At 42.1% G+C, this 16075-nt stretch overlaps 1 protein-coding gene across 1 annotated transcript in view; it reads right to left on the reverse strand.

Moving 5' to 3' along the window:
• OXCT1 (3-oxoacid CoA-transferase 1) overlaps positions 1-16075 on the reverse strand; it is a 145243-nt gene that overhangs the window by 126530 nt on the left and 2638 nt on the right. The window contains 2 exon segments of the mRNA NM_213938.1: positions 3355-3445; positions 5785-5893. Of these exon segments, the coding sequence (NP_999103.1) occupies positions 3355-3445; positions 5785-5893 (200 nt within the window).

Below are 16075 nucleotides of genomic sequence, written 5' to 3' on the forward strand. Positions count from 1 at the left end.
ACACAGCCAAAAAAAAAAACTAGTACAAGTTTATTTTTTCCTTCTTCACAATTTCACAGATAGAAGGTTCACCATAGAACTTAGGAACCTCCACATATGCTTTTTTTTCCTTTCCTTACGTCAAGAATGTTCATCTTTTCATTTAAAGGGGGCATTTTATGGGTTCTCTTTGGCATATCCTAATTGCCAGCATCACTACTCTTGTGCTTTGGGGCCATTAAGTAAAATAAGGGTTCCTTGAACACAAGACCTGCAAAACCATGACAGTGGATCTGGTAATCATGGATGTGATATCCGAGGTAGCTACTAGGTAATCAGTCAGCAGGATATGCTGATCAAAAGGAAGATTCATGTCTGCAGCAAGACAGAACAGGAGGGCAAGAGATTGATCACACTACCCAGAAGGGCTTGTAATTTAAAACCTATGAATTGTTTACTTCTGTAAGATGGAAAGCTCTGAATATGTAGACAAGAAGTGCAGATCCTTCCAAATAAAAACAAAAGACTCAGCACAGGAAAAAATGAGCACAAATGCAGGATCAGTTTTGTTTCCTAAATAATCTGTTTATTCTAAACTGCAGTATAAGAGGCTAAACTGCCAACTTAGTTAATTTTTTAATTTTTTAAGATCTTTAAATCTTTCATTGTTAAAAGAGAACTGACAATTTACCATTTGGTATAAAAACAGCTTTTTCCTTCATAACTAAATATATCTTAATGTGAAGGTTATTTGGAGAGATGGGATTAAGATGGCAGAATAGAAGTACTGGAGCCGAACTTCTCTCCTAAAAACAACAAAATTCACAACTAAAGCCTGAGCAATCTTCAACCAAATGGACCGGAAACCTTAAAGAACATATCCTAGGAGTTCCCATTGTGGCGCAGTGGTTAACAAATCCGACTAGGAACCATGAGGTTGCGGGTTCGGTCCCTGCCCTTGCTCAGTGGGTTAATGATCCGGCGTTGCCCTGAGCTGTGGTGTAGGTTGCAGACGAGGCTTGGATCCCGAGTTGCTGTGGCTCTGGCGTAGGCCGGTGGCTATGGCTCTGATTCGACCCCTAGCCTGGGAACCTCCATATGCCGCAGGGGCGGCCCAAGAAATAGCAAAAAGACAAAAAAAAAAAAAAAAAAAAGAAGATATCCTACTCCAGAAGGCAAAGAGGAGGCGACATCAGGAGGTAGGAGGGGCGATTATGTGATATAAACAACCCCATATCTCCCGGGTGGGAAGTCCCACAGACTGGAAACGAACTGGTTCACAGAGTCTCACCTACAGGAGTGAGAGTTCTGAGCCCCACATCAAAATCCCACGTGCTGGGATCTGTCACTGGGAGAAAGAGCCCCTGGAGCATCTGGCGTTGAAGGCCAGCAGGGCTTGTGTGCAGGAGCTCCACAGGACAGGGTAAATGGAGACCCCATTCTTAAAAGGTGCACACAAACTTTCATGTGCACTGGGTCCCAGGCAAAGCAAAGTCTCCACAGGAATCTGGGTCAAACATGACTACAGTTCTTGGAGGACATACTGGGAAAACAGGGGTGAACGTGGCTTGTTGTGAGGGAAGGACATTGGAAGCAAAGCTCTTGGGAATATTCAGCAGCTTGCCTTTTTCTGGAGGTGGCCATTTTGGGAAAATCTGGCCCCACCCATCAGTCAGGCTGAGAAGCCCCAGGGCAAACAACAATCCAGGTGGGATCACAGCCCTATTCCTCAGTAAACAGGCTACCTAAAGACCCTTCAGGCACACAGCTGCCTCTAATCCCATCCAGAGACTAAGCCCCACCCACCAGAGGGATTAGAATTGGCTCCTCCTACCAGGGGGCAGGCATCAGCCCCTCCCATCAGGAAGCCTACAGCAAGCCCCCCATACCGACTTCAGCCAAAAGGGGGCAGACTCCAGAAGTACAAGAGGCTACAACCCTATTATCTGTAAAAAGGTCACCACACCAAAAACCTACAAAAACGAAAAGACAGAGAACTATAACACAGATGAGGGAGAAAGAAAAAAACCCAGAAAATCAGCTAAGTGATGAGGAGTTTCTCAACCTCCAGGAAAAAGACTTTAGACTGTTGATGCTGAAGATGATGCAAGGCATTGGAAATAAATTAGAGGCAAAGATGGATAACTTACAGGAAACACTGACCAAAGAGATACAAGACATAAAACTTAAGAAGAGATGCAAAATACAATAACTTAAATGAAGAATTCACTAGAAGCAGCCAACAGCAGAATACAGGAGGCAGAAGAACGAATAAGCAAGGTGGAGGACAGATGAGTGGAAATTACGAATGAGTAACAGAAAAGAGAAAAAAGATTGAAAACAAATGAAGAGAGTCTCAGAGAACTCTGGGACAACGTTAAATGCACCAACATCCGTATTGTAGAGGTGCCAGAAGAAGAGAGAGAGAAGGGGACAGAAAAAACATTCCAAGAGATAATACCAAAAACTTCCCTAACATGGGAAAAGAACAACTCACTCAAATCCAGGAAGCATGAGTACCATATAAAACATAAAGGCTATTCATCATTAAAATTTTATGGCTGACTGTTGACCACCTCCATATGTGATCCTACTGTCTTAAGTGCTTACTGTATACCCTCTTCCTTCTACCAAGACTACCAACATTTTTGGTGATTGATTGTATTCTTTATTTATCATGTGGGGCAGTGGCATAACCAAAACAAAATAAACAGATTTCAAATTCCTGTCCATCTTCCTTCATTATTGCATAATGATCTACTATAACATTTAACATAAAAGAACATTTCTAAATTTTTAAATGCAGGACTCAATTTGAACACATCTTTTTTTTTTTTTTTTTTTTTTTTAGGGCCATACCCACGACATATGGAGGTTCTCAGGCTAGGGGGTTTGTCAGAGCTACAGCTGCTGACTTACGCCACAGCCACAGCAACATAAGATCTGAGCCATGTCTATGACTTACACCACAGGTCACAGCAATGCCAGATCCTTAACACACTGAGCGAGGTCAGGGATCAAATCTGCATCCTCATCCATCCTAGTCCAGTTCATTAACTGCTAAGCTATGAAGGGAACTCCTGAACATACATATTTTAACTTTAACAACATATTTGAAGTTTAGAAAAATAAAATCACATCAGATTAAAATAAAAGGTTATGCAAGTGTGCTTTACTTACAATTAGGAAGAATGGTCCCTAAAATGTTTGAATACATGTAACCTCTACTCTTGAGCTTGACAAACACTATCTTTGATGCCCCAGTATATTGCACGTGTAAATGGGAATTTTTTCATTTTATTCATAGATTTCACTTAAATATTACAGATGACTGCAATTACTTTCAAGCCAATTGTTTTAAAAATGCCCACTTACCCTGCATTGTTGCTGACTGCAGTAAGTTCTTTTACTCCAGTCTTTAGCAAAGCTCCTATAAGATTCTCCGGAATTCCACATAACCCAAAACCTATAACAAGCCAAAAAGATAAACAATTTTTGAAGATAATGTTCTTTCAGGGAAATGTATGTTATTCTTTTTAATAAAAAAAAAGTATACAAGCGTATTATTAGACCTACCAAGTAAAATGCATAGAAATACCTTAGCAACTCAATAAATGGTCACACAGATGTATCCAAATGTTTCATATCATTATAAAGCACCAGTTGACTGTCAAGTCCTTTGATGCATAAGTATAGCCAAGTTCAATGTGTTAACATGGGTACACATTGTTCTTCTTGCACCTTACATATCTGTTATTTTCCCACTTCAAAACTGAACCTTAAGGCATTCCTGTGTGGCTCAGCAGGTTAAGGATTTGCCATTGTCACTGCTGCAGCTCAGGTTGCTGCTGTAGCGAGGGTTTGATCACTGGCCTGGGAACTTCTGTATGCTGTGGGTGCAGCCAAAGAAAACAAAACAAAACAAAAAGTTTATTTTTTACTTTTTTTAATTTTTTTTTTTTTGTCTTTTCTAGAGCCGCACCAGTGGCATATGGAGGTTCCCAGGCTAGGGGTCTAATCAGAGCTGTAGCTGCCAGCCTACACCACAGCCACAGCAGCATGGGATATGAGCTGCCTCTGCGACCATCTGCACAGCTCACGGCAATGCTTAAACCTCATGGTTCCTAGTCGGATTCATTAACCACAGAGCCACGATGGGAACTCCATACAAAAAGTTTAATGAAAAAAAACTGACGTTGGAGTTCCCATCTTGGCCCAGAGGAAATGAATCTGACTAGTATTCATGAGGATGCAGGTTCCCTGGCCTCGCTCAGTGGGTTAAGGATCCAATGTTGCCATGAGCTGAGGTGTAGTTCACAAATGCGGCTTGGATCTGGCATTGCTGTGGCTGTGGTGTAGGCCAGCGGCTACAGATCTGATTCAACCCCTAGCCTAGGAACCTCCATATGCTGCTGGTACAGCACTAAAAAGACAAAAAAAATTTAAAAAAAAAAAATTGAGGGAGTTCCAATTGTAGCTCAGCAGAAACGAATCCAGCTAGTATCCATGAGGATGCAGGTTTGATCCCTGGCCTTGCCCAGTGGGTTGAGGATCTGGCGTTGCCATGAGTTGTAGTGTAGGTCACAGACGTGGATTGGATCTGGTGTTGCTATGGCTGTGGTGTAGGCTGGCAGCTGTAGCTCTGATTGGACCCCTAGCCTGGGAATCGCCATATGCCAAAGGTGTGGTCCTAAAAAGACATAAATAAATAAATAAATAAATAAATAAATAAATTCAATGATTGCTGCATTGAATAAATGAATAAATGAATGAAGAGGAGTCCTAAGAATAAGCCTTAGATTTTGTGACCAAGGTCAAGAAATCCAAAGAAATATATAAAAATCAGGCAGCAAGTTTAATGAATGTGAGACAGTAGTTCAGTTCCCTGATGGCCTAACAGTTAAAGGATTCATCATTGTCACTGCTGTGGTGCAGGTTTGGTCCCCGGCTCAGGAACTTCCACATGTCACAGCTTAGCCAAAAAAAAAAAGTAACAGATAAAAGCATTGGAGCTACAGCTCCTATTAGAACCCTAGCCTGGGAACTTCCACATGCCATGGGTGTGGCTGTAAAGGAGACTAAACAAATAAATTAAATTAAAATTTAAAAAAAATTTAAGGAATTCCCATCATGGCGCAGTGGAAACAAATCCAACTAGGAACCATGAGGTTGCCGGTTCAATATCTGGCCTCCCTCAGTGGGTTGAGGATCCGGCATTGCCATGACCTGTGGTGTAGGTCGCAGACATTGCTGTAATCAGGCATTGCTGTGGCTCTGCCATAGGCCGGCAGCAACAGCTCCGATTAGACCCTAGCCTGGGAATTTCCATATGCCACAGGTGCAGCACTAAAAGAAAAAAAAATTTTTTTTTTTAAAGAAAAAAAATGTTTAAAGGATGTAAGAAATAAACAAAAATAAGATCATGAGGAGTTCCCGTTGTGGTGCAGTGGAAAGGAATCCGACTACGAACCATGAGGTTTCGGGTTCGGTCCCTGGCCTTGCTCAGTGGGTTAAGGATCTGGCATTGCCGAGAGCTGTGGTGTAGGTTTCAGATGCGGCTCGGATCCTGCATTGCTGTGGCTCTGGTGTAGGCCGGCAGCCCCTAGCCTGGGAACCTCCATATGCCGCGGGAGCGGCCCTAGGAAAGGCGAAAAGCCAAAAAAAAAAAAAAAAAAAAAAAGATCACGAATAAATGATAAGTAATAAAATAATTGACCTTTCTATTCTATATATCTTGTCATTGTAATTTCCCTGCTTTGCTAAAAAGAAAGCTGTTACTACCATACATAAATCATTATTACTCACCACCAACCAGCACTGTTGCACCATTAGGGATGTCTTTTACAGCTTCCACTGCATCCGTATAAAATTTGGTATGACGACGCGTGCTAGTTGAAAAGTAGCCAGCACATCCCTAAAACAGGAAAAAAATACTTTTAAGTGAATACTCATATGGAAACATGTGTTTACTTTGCATGTATAGTACTTATTAAATTTTATACAAGGATAATTTCCCTAGCCTATCTTTGAAAGGGTGGTTGTTGTAAGTAGTTCATCTTAAGAGTAGGATGGACTCTATCCACAGATTATCACCAGAATCCCCCTATGATCAATATCTTCCATTAAAGAAGGAAAACTCCGCAGTGGTTAACGAATCCAACTAGGAACCATGAGGTTTTGGGTTTGATCCCCGGCCTTGCTCAGTGGGTTAATGATCCGGCATTGCCGTGAGCTGTGGTATAGGTCACAGACGGGGCTCGGATCCTGCACTGCTGTGGCTGTGGCGTAGGCCAGCAGCCACAGCTCTGATTCGACCCCTAGCCTGGGAACCTCCATATGCTGCAGAAGCGGCCCTAGAAATGGCAAAAAGACAAAAAAAGAAAGAAACTCTGTCACATGTAGCCCCTGGAAAGAGTGAAAGGAAGTAGAGAGCAGAGTTCCCACTGTGGTGCAGTGGGTTAAGAATCCCACTGCAGCAACTCAGGTTGCTGTGGAGTCATGGGTTCAATCCCTAACCCAGAACAGTGGGTTAAAGGATCTGGCATTGCCTTAGCTGTGACATAGGTCACAGCTGTGGCTCAGATTCAATCCCTGGCCAAGAACTTCCATATGCCGGGAATGCAGCTAAGGTAGGAGAGAGATGGGCCCCTAGGCTGAGAACAGCTGGGACTTGTTAAGCCAAGTAAATTGGGGCTTGTTTCTCTCTGACAATTCAAGGAAAAAGTTAATGGCAGGAGCTGAGCTCTGCTGGAGTAGAAAGGTAAGATGACCACTTCAATCACTCCTAGGGTCAAGGAGACCTCCCCAAGTATACATGCACAGTAAGACTCCTAGGGGTCAAAAAGGGAGGGGGCACCAGGCCTTAATAAGTCCTGATACTGTCCCTTCACCCTTTGCTCTGGAATCCATCTTTGCCAAAAGATGCTTCAGCATATCCAGAAGGGTCCTGTGTCCAGGCAGGTATGAGAAATAAAACAAGATAGTTGGCTAAAACAAAGACCTGGAAACTGTGCTATATAAGTGATTTAAACCACCTCTCTGGTGGGCTCCTCGTTGAGGGGGGACGCCCGCACCCACACTCCGCTTTAGGGTGTGTGTTACGTCTTCGCTTCTGACTTAAACTGTGTCTGTGTGCTATCCCACACGTTGTATGTGTCTCTAACAATAAACTTTATACCTGTTTTCACAGTCTTTGCCTCCTTGAAACATTCTTGCTTTCAAGAGGGGGCAAGAATCAGGGCAATTCTGCTTTTAGCTTCTAGTTACTCCAGTGGCAAGGATTCCCATTTTCAACCAGGCTGCTCACGTTCAATTCCTGAGCAGAAAATTAAGATCTCGCTCCAAGCCATCACTCACTGCTGTCTCTCTAAGATCACAGCCATAAAAGAAAGAGAAGGAGAGAGAGGAGTTCCCGTCGTGGCTCAGTGGAAAGGAATCCGACTAGGAACCATGAGGTTGAGGGTTCAATCCCTGGCCTCGCTCAGTGGGTTAAGGACCCGGCGTTTCCGTGAGCTGTGGTGTAGGTCACAGATTCGGCTCGGATCTCATGTTGCTGTGGCTCTGGCCAAATTCGACACCTAGCCTGGGAACCTCCATATGCCTCAGGTGCGGCCCTAAAGAGAGAAAAGACACCCCCCCCCAAAAAAAAATGGAGAGAGAGAGAAAGAAAGAAAGGGGATTGCCTGTACACTAGGACTCAAATTCACAATTTGATGTGTCAAATTCACAATATCAGTGTCATCAAGTATCAGTTTCTGATACAATACCACCAACAAATATTTGAATGCTTACTACTATGTGCTAAGTACTGTGTTATTTACTCCAACCTAGTTAAGTATTTCCGTTTTTTTTTTTTTTTTCCTTTATAGGGCCACTCCCTCAGCATATGGAGGTTTAGGGGTTGAACTGGAGCTACAGCTGTCGGCCACAGCCACAGCCACATCACATCCGAACAACGTCTGCAACCTACACCACAGCTCACAGCAACGCCAGATCTTTAACCCACTGAGCAAGGCCATGGATCAAACCCACAGCTTCATGGTTCCTAGTCAGATTTGTTTCTGCTTTGCCACGACAGGAAATCCCTAAACTAGTAAGTATTAACGCAACTGTTTCTCTCAAGAAAATTAAGTACAGCATGACCAACCCCCCCCCCCAAATACTACATATTTGGGCCCTGATCCAATCTTGGGTGTCCGAGACTCCTCCTGAAGGGACAAGTAAAGAAGTGCACACAGAAAGATTCATTCCCCGTGGGTTTGGCATTTATGGATGCTGGATAAAAATAGCCAACTGTTATCTGCAAGAGAGCCATGGCCAGTCTTACCACAGTGTATTATTTGGTGCAAGCCAGATTATCTAGTGAGCATTCATTATCAGTTTTAAACTGTTTCCATCTTGACACTGCATTCCTTTCCAGTATGGACCGGAGAAAATTTTAAGGTCAATTGTGTTACAATCAGTCACTCACACTCAACTCTATTCTCATTCTACAGTCACCCTAAAAAGAGAGAGAGCATAGAGAATGACACCTGACTGCTGAGATGCTGCCCCTTAACCAACCCGTAGAGGTTGTTAAGCTTCGCATCCACTGCCTATCAGAACCTCCCAGAGAACCCGAGGGGGTCAAGGAAACAGGATAGATGAGCTCTATCACACTTTTCTTCTTCCAAAAACTCCTTTTATAAAAAGTGTTGACTGGAGCTTCCTCATAGCCTGGCAGTTAAGGATCCAGCGTTGCCACTACTGTGGCACGGTTCCATCCCTGGCTGGGGAACTTCGCATGCCGAGGGTGAGGCCAAAAAATTAAATTAAAAATTGTTTTAAAGTGTCAGTTAATACAAAAGGAGGTTTAAAAGAACTACACTTAAAGTCGAATGAGATCTGCAAAGGTAAAGGTTGCTCAAGGGACCTTTGGCCCTTTAAATTTCAACCTTGGTCAAGGTCAGATGGGGAGAACGGCATCTCCCCAGGCACACTGCCCAACCAGGGGGAACTATGCAGAGGCAGGGATAGAAAGGAAAGGGCTTAAGCCACAAAGAGCTATCTCCTCTGAGAAGTAAAATACTGCCTGCCTTATCAGTAAACAAAGGATATCAAAGTCATCAGCAATTGGAGCCAACTCCAAGGGTGAGCTGGTGAACCCTGAGGGAACACGTGAAGGAAACAAAGAATACCATCTAGCAGCCACTCCCAAGGGTGAGCCTTCAGGGTGTGAAAACACAGGATACTGGCCCCAGTTAACTAAGGTGCACATCACAGGAATGATTTCATTGAGACCAGACCCTAGCATCTTCCCATACTTACAAAAGGGCTACACTCCTTGAGATATCTGGTTTTCTTTCATTAACAGTAATCTTTTGTTCCTACTAGCTGCCCTTTGTTGCACAACTCCCATATATGCTAGCTCCCTCCTCACGTCCTTGGAGCAGTTTTCTTTTTGTTGTTGTTGTTGTTGTTGCTATTTCTTGGGCCACCCCCGCGGCATATGGAGGTTCCCAGGCTAGGGGTCGAATCGGAGCTGTAGCCACCGGCCTACGCCAGAGCCACAGCAACGCGGGATCCAAGCCGCGTCTGCAACCTACACCACAGCTCACGGCAATGCCGGATCGTTAACCCACTGAGCAAGGGCAGGGACCAAACCCGCAACCTCATGGTTCCTAGTCGGATTCGTTAACCACTGCGCCACGACGGGAACTCCCTTGGAGCAGTTTTCTCAGGGTTACTTGAGATGTTCCTTCCCGAGGTGAAGTCCTCAGTTTTGTCCACCAAATGAAGCCTAACTCTCAACTGTTAGGTTGTTCATATTCTTTTTTTTATCAACACCTCTTTTCTATCTTCAAGTAACAAAGAGTTATTTAATTCTGTTTAACACACATGCGCACAAAAACACATTTTCAACCTTAGAAATTAGAAGTTTGCTAGTCTGAACAAATAGGCCAACAGGCATATCATAAAGTTGAGGATATTTCCTAGAAAATAAAGAGAAAAATACACAGACATCTAATCCAACCAACTCATTTTACAAGTCAGGTTTCTGAAGCTTAGATCTTGTAACTTACCCACCACTGCTAAAGTAAGACCAGATCCCAGCTTTGGCCTTGTATAACCCCATCCCTCAAGCACGATATGCTCTTTCTGTTTTTTAAAAACCCTCAGTCTTATACTACTTCTATTTCATTATTTATATACAACAAAACTTTATGTACGTCCTATGTCCTATTTTTTTTAGGAAGAACTCTGCTGTCTTTATCTCCAGTAAAGGGTGAAGAGTCAGCGTCTTAGCAGGAGGAGGAAGAAAATTTAAAAATTTATCTGGAGGGTAAGTTCACTCTGAACTGACCTATCTGTAGACTGACAGAACATGAAACCTGTAGAGAAGTCAGAAGAAAGCTCGTTTCTCCTACAGAGCCAGAGAGGCTTTTCAGATTCATGAGAAACAAAAAGATACAGCACAGTCTTATGAGGAATCCCATTCCTTTCTTTCAGTTGATAACCAGTGTCATCATTACAGTCAGAAATCACAGTGAAGCTTGCCCCACCCCACCCCCAAAAAAGAATCTCAGAGGTATTTTAGAAAAGATCCAACAGTTTCAAATTTACCCAGACAATCAAAAGCTTAAAACCAAGGAGCTCCCGTGGTGTTGCAGTGGTTAACGAATCCGGCTAGGAACCATGAGGTTGCGGGTTCGATCCCTGGCCTTGCTCAGTGGGTTAAGGATCCGGCATTGCTGTGAGCTGTGGTGTAGGTCTGACGTGGCTCGGATCCCACGTTGCTGTTGCTGTAGCTCTGGTGGAGGCCGGCAGCTACAGTTCTGATTCAACCCCTAGCCTGGGAACCTCCATAAGCTGAGGGAGCGGCCCGAGAAATGACAAAAAGACAAAAAAAAAAAAAAAAACCCCAATAGAAGCAATTCATGTTTTCAGGGAATGAGAAAGGCTCAGGATAATGAAGAATTTATAGGTACTCAGCATCAGTTTATTCATTTTTCATACATTCAGTTAACAATATTTGTTGACATTATCAACTTGTTATTTGACATCTGATAGCTACTGATTGAGAAATAAATAGTATGGTAATAATAGGCCAAACTCCAATAATCTTGGGGTCAAAAATATCCTTGTTTCAAAACTGTGTAAAAGTATGAACTTGAGAAAATTTCTTAATCTCTGAGTGGCTTTTTTTGGGGGGGGTGTTGATTTTAAGTTTACAAAAGAATGATAATCATTTCTCAGGGGTGTAGCAAGGATTTTTTTTTTTTAGCAAAGATTAAACAATGGTGTCTTATTATTATAAGACTAAGACACACTTAGCCCTGAGCCTGGGAATTACAGAAGATACCTCTCAGAGTATATGAGCTTCCTTTGGGAAATGTAAACTTTACTCCATTCCACACACTTCTGATTTTACGAAGAATTCTTTTTCTTTTTATTTTTATTTTTTTAGGACCACACATGTGGCATATGGAAGTTCCCAGGCTAGGGGTCAAATCAGAGGTGCAGCTGCCAGCCTACTCCACAGCTCACAGCAACGCCAGATCCTTAACCCACTGAGCGAGGCCAGGATTGAACATGTGTCCTCATGGATACTAGTGGGGTTCATAACTTCTGAGCCACAACAGGAACTCTGGGTTTGTTTCTTTTCTGTAGATAGGTTCAATTGTGCCATTTATTAGATTCCAGATACAAGTGCTATCCTATGGTATTTGTCTTTTTCTTTCTGAGTTACCTCACTTAGTATGAGGGTCTCTAGTTTCATTCACATTGCTGCAAATGGCATTATTTTGTTCTTTTTTATGGATGAGTAGTATTCCATTGCGTATATGAAGCTACAGCTGCTGGCCTATACCACAGCCACAGAAACTCAGGATCTGAGCTGTGTCTGCGACCTACATCAAAGCTCATGGGAATGCCAGATGCTGGATCTCCAACCCATTGAGCGAGGCCAGGAATCAGACCTGCATCTTCATTTCCCCTGAACCACAAAGGGAACTCCCAAAGAATTCTTTTTAACGTGATCCATACTATAGCCAGTTAAGCCAGGTGATGTTTGTTGAGGCTTTCAAAGAAAATGAGCACTATGCAACCACAGAAAACAGTATGGAGATACCTCAGAAAACTAAATATAGAACTACCTTATGACCCAGCAATCCCACTCCTGGGCATATATCCAGACAAAACTTTTATTGAAAAAGATGCATGCACCCCTATGTTCATTGCAGCACTACTCACAATAGCCAAGACACGGAAACATCCTAAATGTCCATCAACAGATGAATGGATTAAGATGTGGTATAGCTACACAATGGAATACTACTCAGCCATAAAAAAATAACAAAATAATGCCATTTGCAGCAACATGGATGGAACTAGAGACTCTCATACTAAGTGAAGTAACACAGGAAACTATATATGTGATGGAACATGACGGAGGATAACGTGAGAAAAAGAATATGTGTATATATGTATGACTGGGTCACTTTGTTGTACAGCAGAAATTGACAGAACATTGTAAATCAACTATAATAGAAAAAATAAAAATCTTAAAAAAATATTTTAAAATTAAACAAAAAGATCCCTGGTTTTATGATTACTTTAACATAAAACATTGCCAACTGTTTATCTGCAATCAAGTTTGCCAGTCTAAGCATTCAAAGATCATGGAGTTCCCATCATGGCTCGGTGGTTAGGGAACCCGACTAGTATCCATGAGGACTCAGTTTCAATCCTTGGCCTTGCTCAGTGGGTTAAAGACATGTTTGGTGTTGCTGTGAGCTGTGGTGTAGGTCACAAATCATTGGGCAATCCAGCAATAGAAATGCAGGAAATGGAGTAAAGAGGAAACAGGATGCCAGAGGCCAGTTGAGACAAAGATTACTGTGGATTTTCCAGGCCTGAAACCAAGACAGCTACTTAGAGCCAGGAGGAGGCAGCACCCCAGAGAAAGCCTTTGGGTTTGTACTCTAATGAGGCTTTCTCCCTGCCTACTTTCCCTCAAAGGTAGGGAGGTGAGGAAAAGTGTGTCTCTAATAATATCTACCTTTTTTCCTTAGATAAATGAATTCAAACCACAGCTCTAAAATGCTCAAAAATTTACCTCTAGCTTCTAATATATTTTAAATACTAAAACAATGATGGCAAAGACCCAAGCACCATCTGCTACAAACACAAGTAAATAAACAAATAACCTTCAAGTGTGCTGAGGTTACTGAAAAGAATGAAGAGTAACGGATTATACAACTTTGATATCTATTTATTCTAGGGGTAATTTTTTTCACAGAGGTCTTCCTTTACACTAAGGTAACATGTTTTGTTTTTCCCATTCTCCTACCGTCTGCAAAATTCCATGTTATTGTCACCACTAGTTTCTACTATTATTACTGGGAGAAGGAAATAATAATGACTCAGTACATATTGAAATAAAATTCTTACAGTGCAAAATTGTCTTCTATTTAATGTATTTCTCCTTTTAAAATCCTCTCCATCTTCCCTCTTTCTCCTCTTCTTCAAATTCTTACACTTAACCTTTGAGGTCTGATTCTACTGTGAAGCCCAAGTTTTATCTCATGGACTTCCCAATCTGTAACTCCTTCCTTTCTAACCCTTTCTATCACTAATTCTTTCACCTAAATTTCTTTTTCTTCCTGTCATTCAACACTCCAGAACTTAATGAAATGAAAATGCACTTCAGAATCCTCTTGTGGCACAGTGAGTTAAGGCTCCCAGGTTGTTACTGTTGCGGCTTAGGTTGCTGCGATGGCACGAGTTCAGTCCCTAGCCTGGGAACTTCCACATGCTGTAGGCATGGCCAAAAAGAAAAAGAAAATGCACTTCATTTTGAAGCACTTTCAGGGAAACACGACAAAGCATACTGCATTTTATATTTAAATCAATCTTATCTTAATGAAATGGAATGTATACAGGTACCTTGTGGCCTTACAGGTAAATAAATCAGGACACAGAAAGATTGACATTGCCGCTTTTGGTCTCAAAGTTAGATAAACAGAAGTGGGGAGGAGAGACCATATGGAGAGAAGTAAAAAGAACCACCTTAGAAGGAAAGGGCAGTTCACATGCAGGTGGATATCCACAATTACAGACATGCAAGGAAGTGTGGCATCACTGCCAAGAGGAAGTAGTGACATGTGTTAAAATGTTTTAGTCGTCCAGCATTGGACCAATATCTACCAAAGGTGGACCCAGCCACCAATACTGCCAATCACTCACTTATGACAGGAATGAATTGCAAGGCACTCATAGGAGTTGCTGGCACTGGGAAGTTCTCTACAACAATGGCATACTTAGTTTTCAAGGGAACATACATGTTCCAGTCCAACTTTGGAGGGATACTCAGCACACTGAAGGATCACAAATGGAGGAGCAATGCATTCTGCCTAGAGGATCAGAAAGCTTGAAGAGCGTGCCAAGAGTTAAAACACTAATGAGGATGAGGATTCCAGAAAGGGGGCGTTGCCTGAGTAAAGGTTCAGAGATGTGAAAAGGCTGTGTATTCAGGGATGTGCAGATGATGTCCCATGGAGGGAAGTCCATGACGTTCAGGCTGGAAAGGGAGACTATAGCAGGTTGCAAAAGTCTTAAAGACCACACTGAAGAGTTTCAACTTCATCCTTCTATGAGGCAAAGACAGCAAAGCTTTTGAAATGATGTCATAACTCCCATATGAAAGCCTCAATCAGAAAAGTGGCAGGGGAACTCATTCTTTCATTCATTCATCTATTTGTTCAAAAATAGCCATTTGATATCAAATATACTAATTATTGGGGATTGAGAGTTAAACAAAAACCACAAGCATAGTCTCTGTTCTGATAAAGCTTAGACACTTGCAAGGATAATGTCACTATATAATTACAAACTTATTACACATGACACTGGTGATCAATTGAAAGTTGGAGAAAGGAGCAGAAGAGAGAATAGTTCCAAAAGTTCTTTCTTTTTTTTTTTTTTTTTTTTTTTTTTGCTTTTTAGGGCCACACCCATGGCATATGGAAGTTCCCAAGCTAGGGCATCTGCAACCTATACCACAGTTCATGGCAATGCCAGATCCCCAACCCACTGAGAGAGGCCAGGGATCGAACCCACATCCTCATGGATACTAGTCGGATTTGTTTCCACTGTGCCACAATGGGAACTCCCAAGATTTCTAGCTTACTCTATAAATAGATACTGGTGCTGCTTACCATAATGAAAGGAAAATGGGGTGGGGAGCCACTTTATGGCAGGTTAATTTTTGGTCAGAAAGAGCTTTAAGTATTAAGTGACATGCACCAGGAAATTGTACTAGAAGTACTGCAGGTCAGGACAGTCGGGTTGGAGATAGATCTGGAAAAAGATAGTTTCAAGGAAGAGAGGTAAGTAAAATGTCAATGGTAGTTTTATGATTTTTTTTCCAATAATAATTTCCACAGTAAATGGAAAATAGTGTTAAGTGCACCTTCAAATAGTAACAGATGAAGGAAGAAAACTTCAGATAGTCTATTTTAATCTAAGTCATTGCCAGTGGCTGTAATTTTTTTTTTCCTTCTGCCTCTCTGTGGCATATGGAGGTTCCCAGGGGCCTCATTTTTGATCTAAGTTGCAGCGGGGGCAACACCGGATCCTTTACGCACTGCTAGGCCTGGTATATAACCCAGGTCCCAGCAGTGGCCTAGCGGCTGAAGAGATGACTGGAACACTCCTGCGGTGTAGAAGGACTCCAGACTAGCATTTTTAACATCTCCTGGGAAGTTATCAATGTAAAGTAGAAGGCTCCAGGCAGGACCTACTAAATCAGATACTCTGGAGGTGAACACAGAAATGGTAATGCCGCCAAGGAATTCTGATGCAACACTAGTTTGACAGATACGTTTGTCATTTAAAAAAGGAAAAAAAAAAGGAAAGAAAAACCTATCTCATTTTACCTGTTAGTTATATTTAACATTCTCAAGCTTACTATGTAAATTTGCCCACAGGCTTCTCTCATCCACATATGAAATGTGTCTATTCTATGCAGGGTAGAGTGTAATATTGAAAGAGAAAATAAGGCATTCAATACAGTCTCTGCAAATTTCATCTGGTTATGAATGTATATCACATTCAA

This window comes from Sus scrofa, chromosome 16, assembly GCF_000003025.6.
Source record: "Sus scrofa isolate TJ Tabasco breed Duroc chromosome 16, Sscrofa11.1, whole genome shotgun sequence".
NCBI lineage: Eukaryota > Metazoa > Chordata > Mammalia > Artiodactyla > Suidae > Sus > Sus scrofa.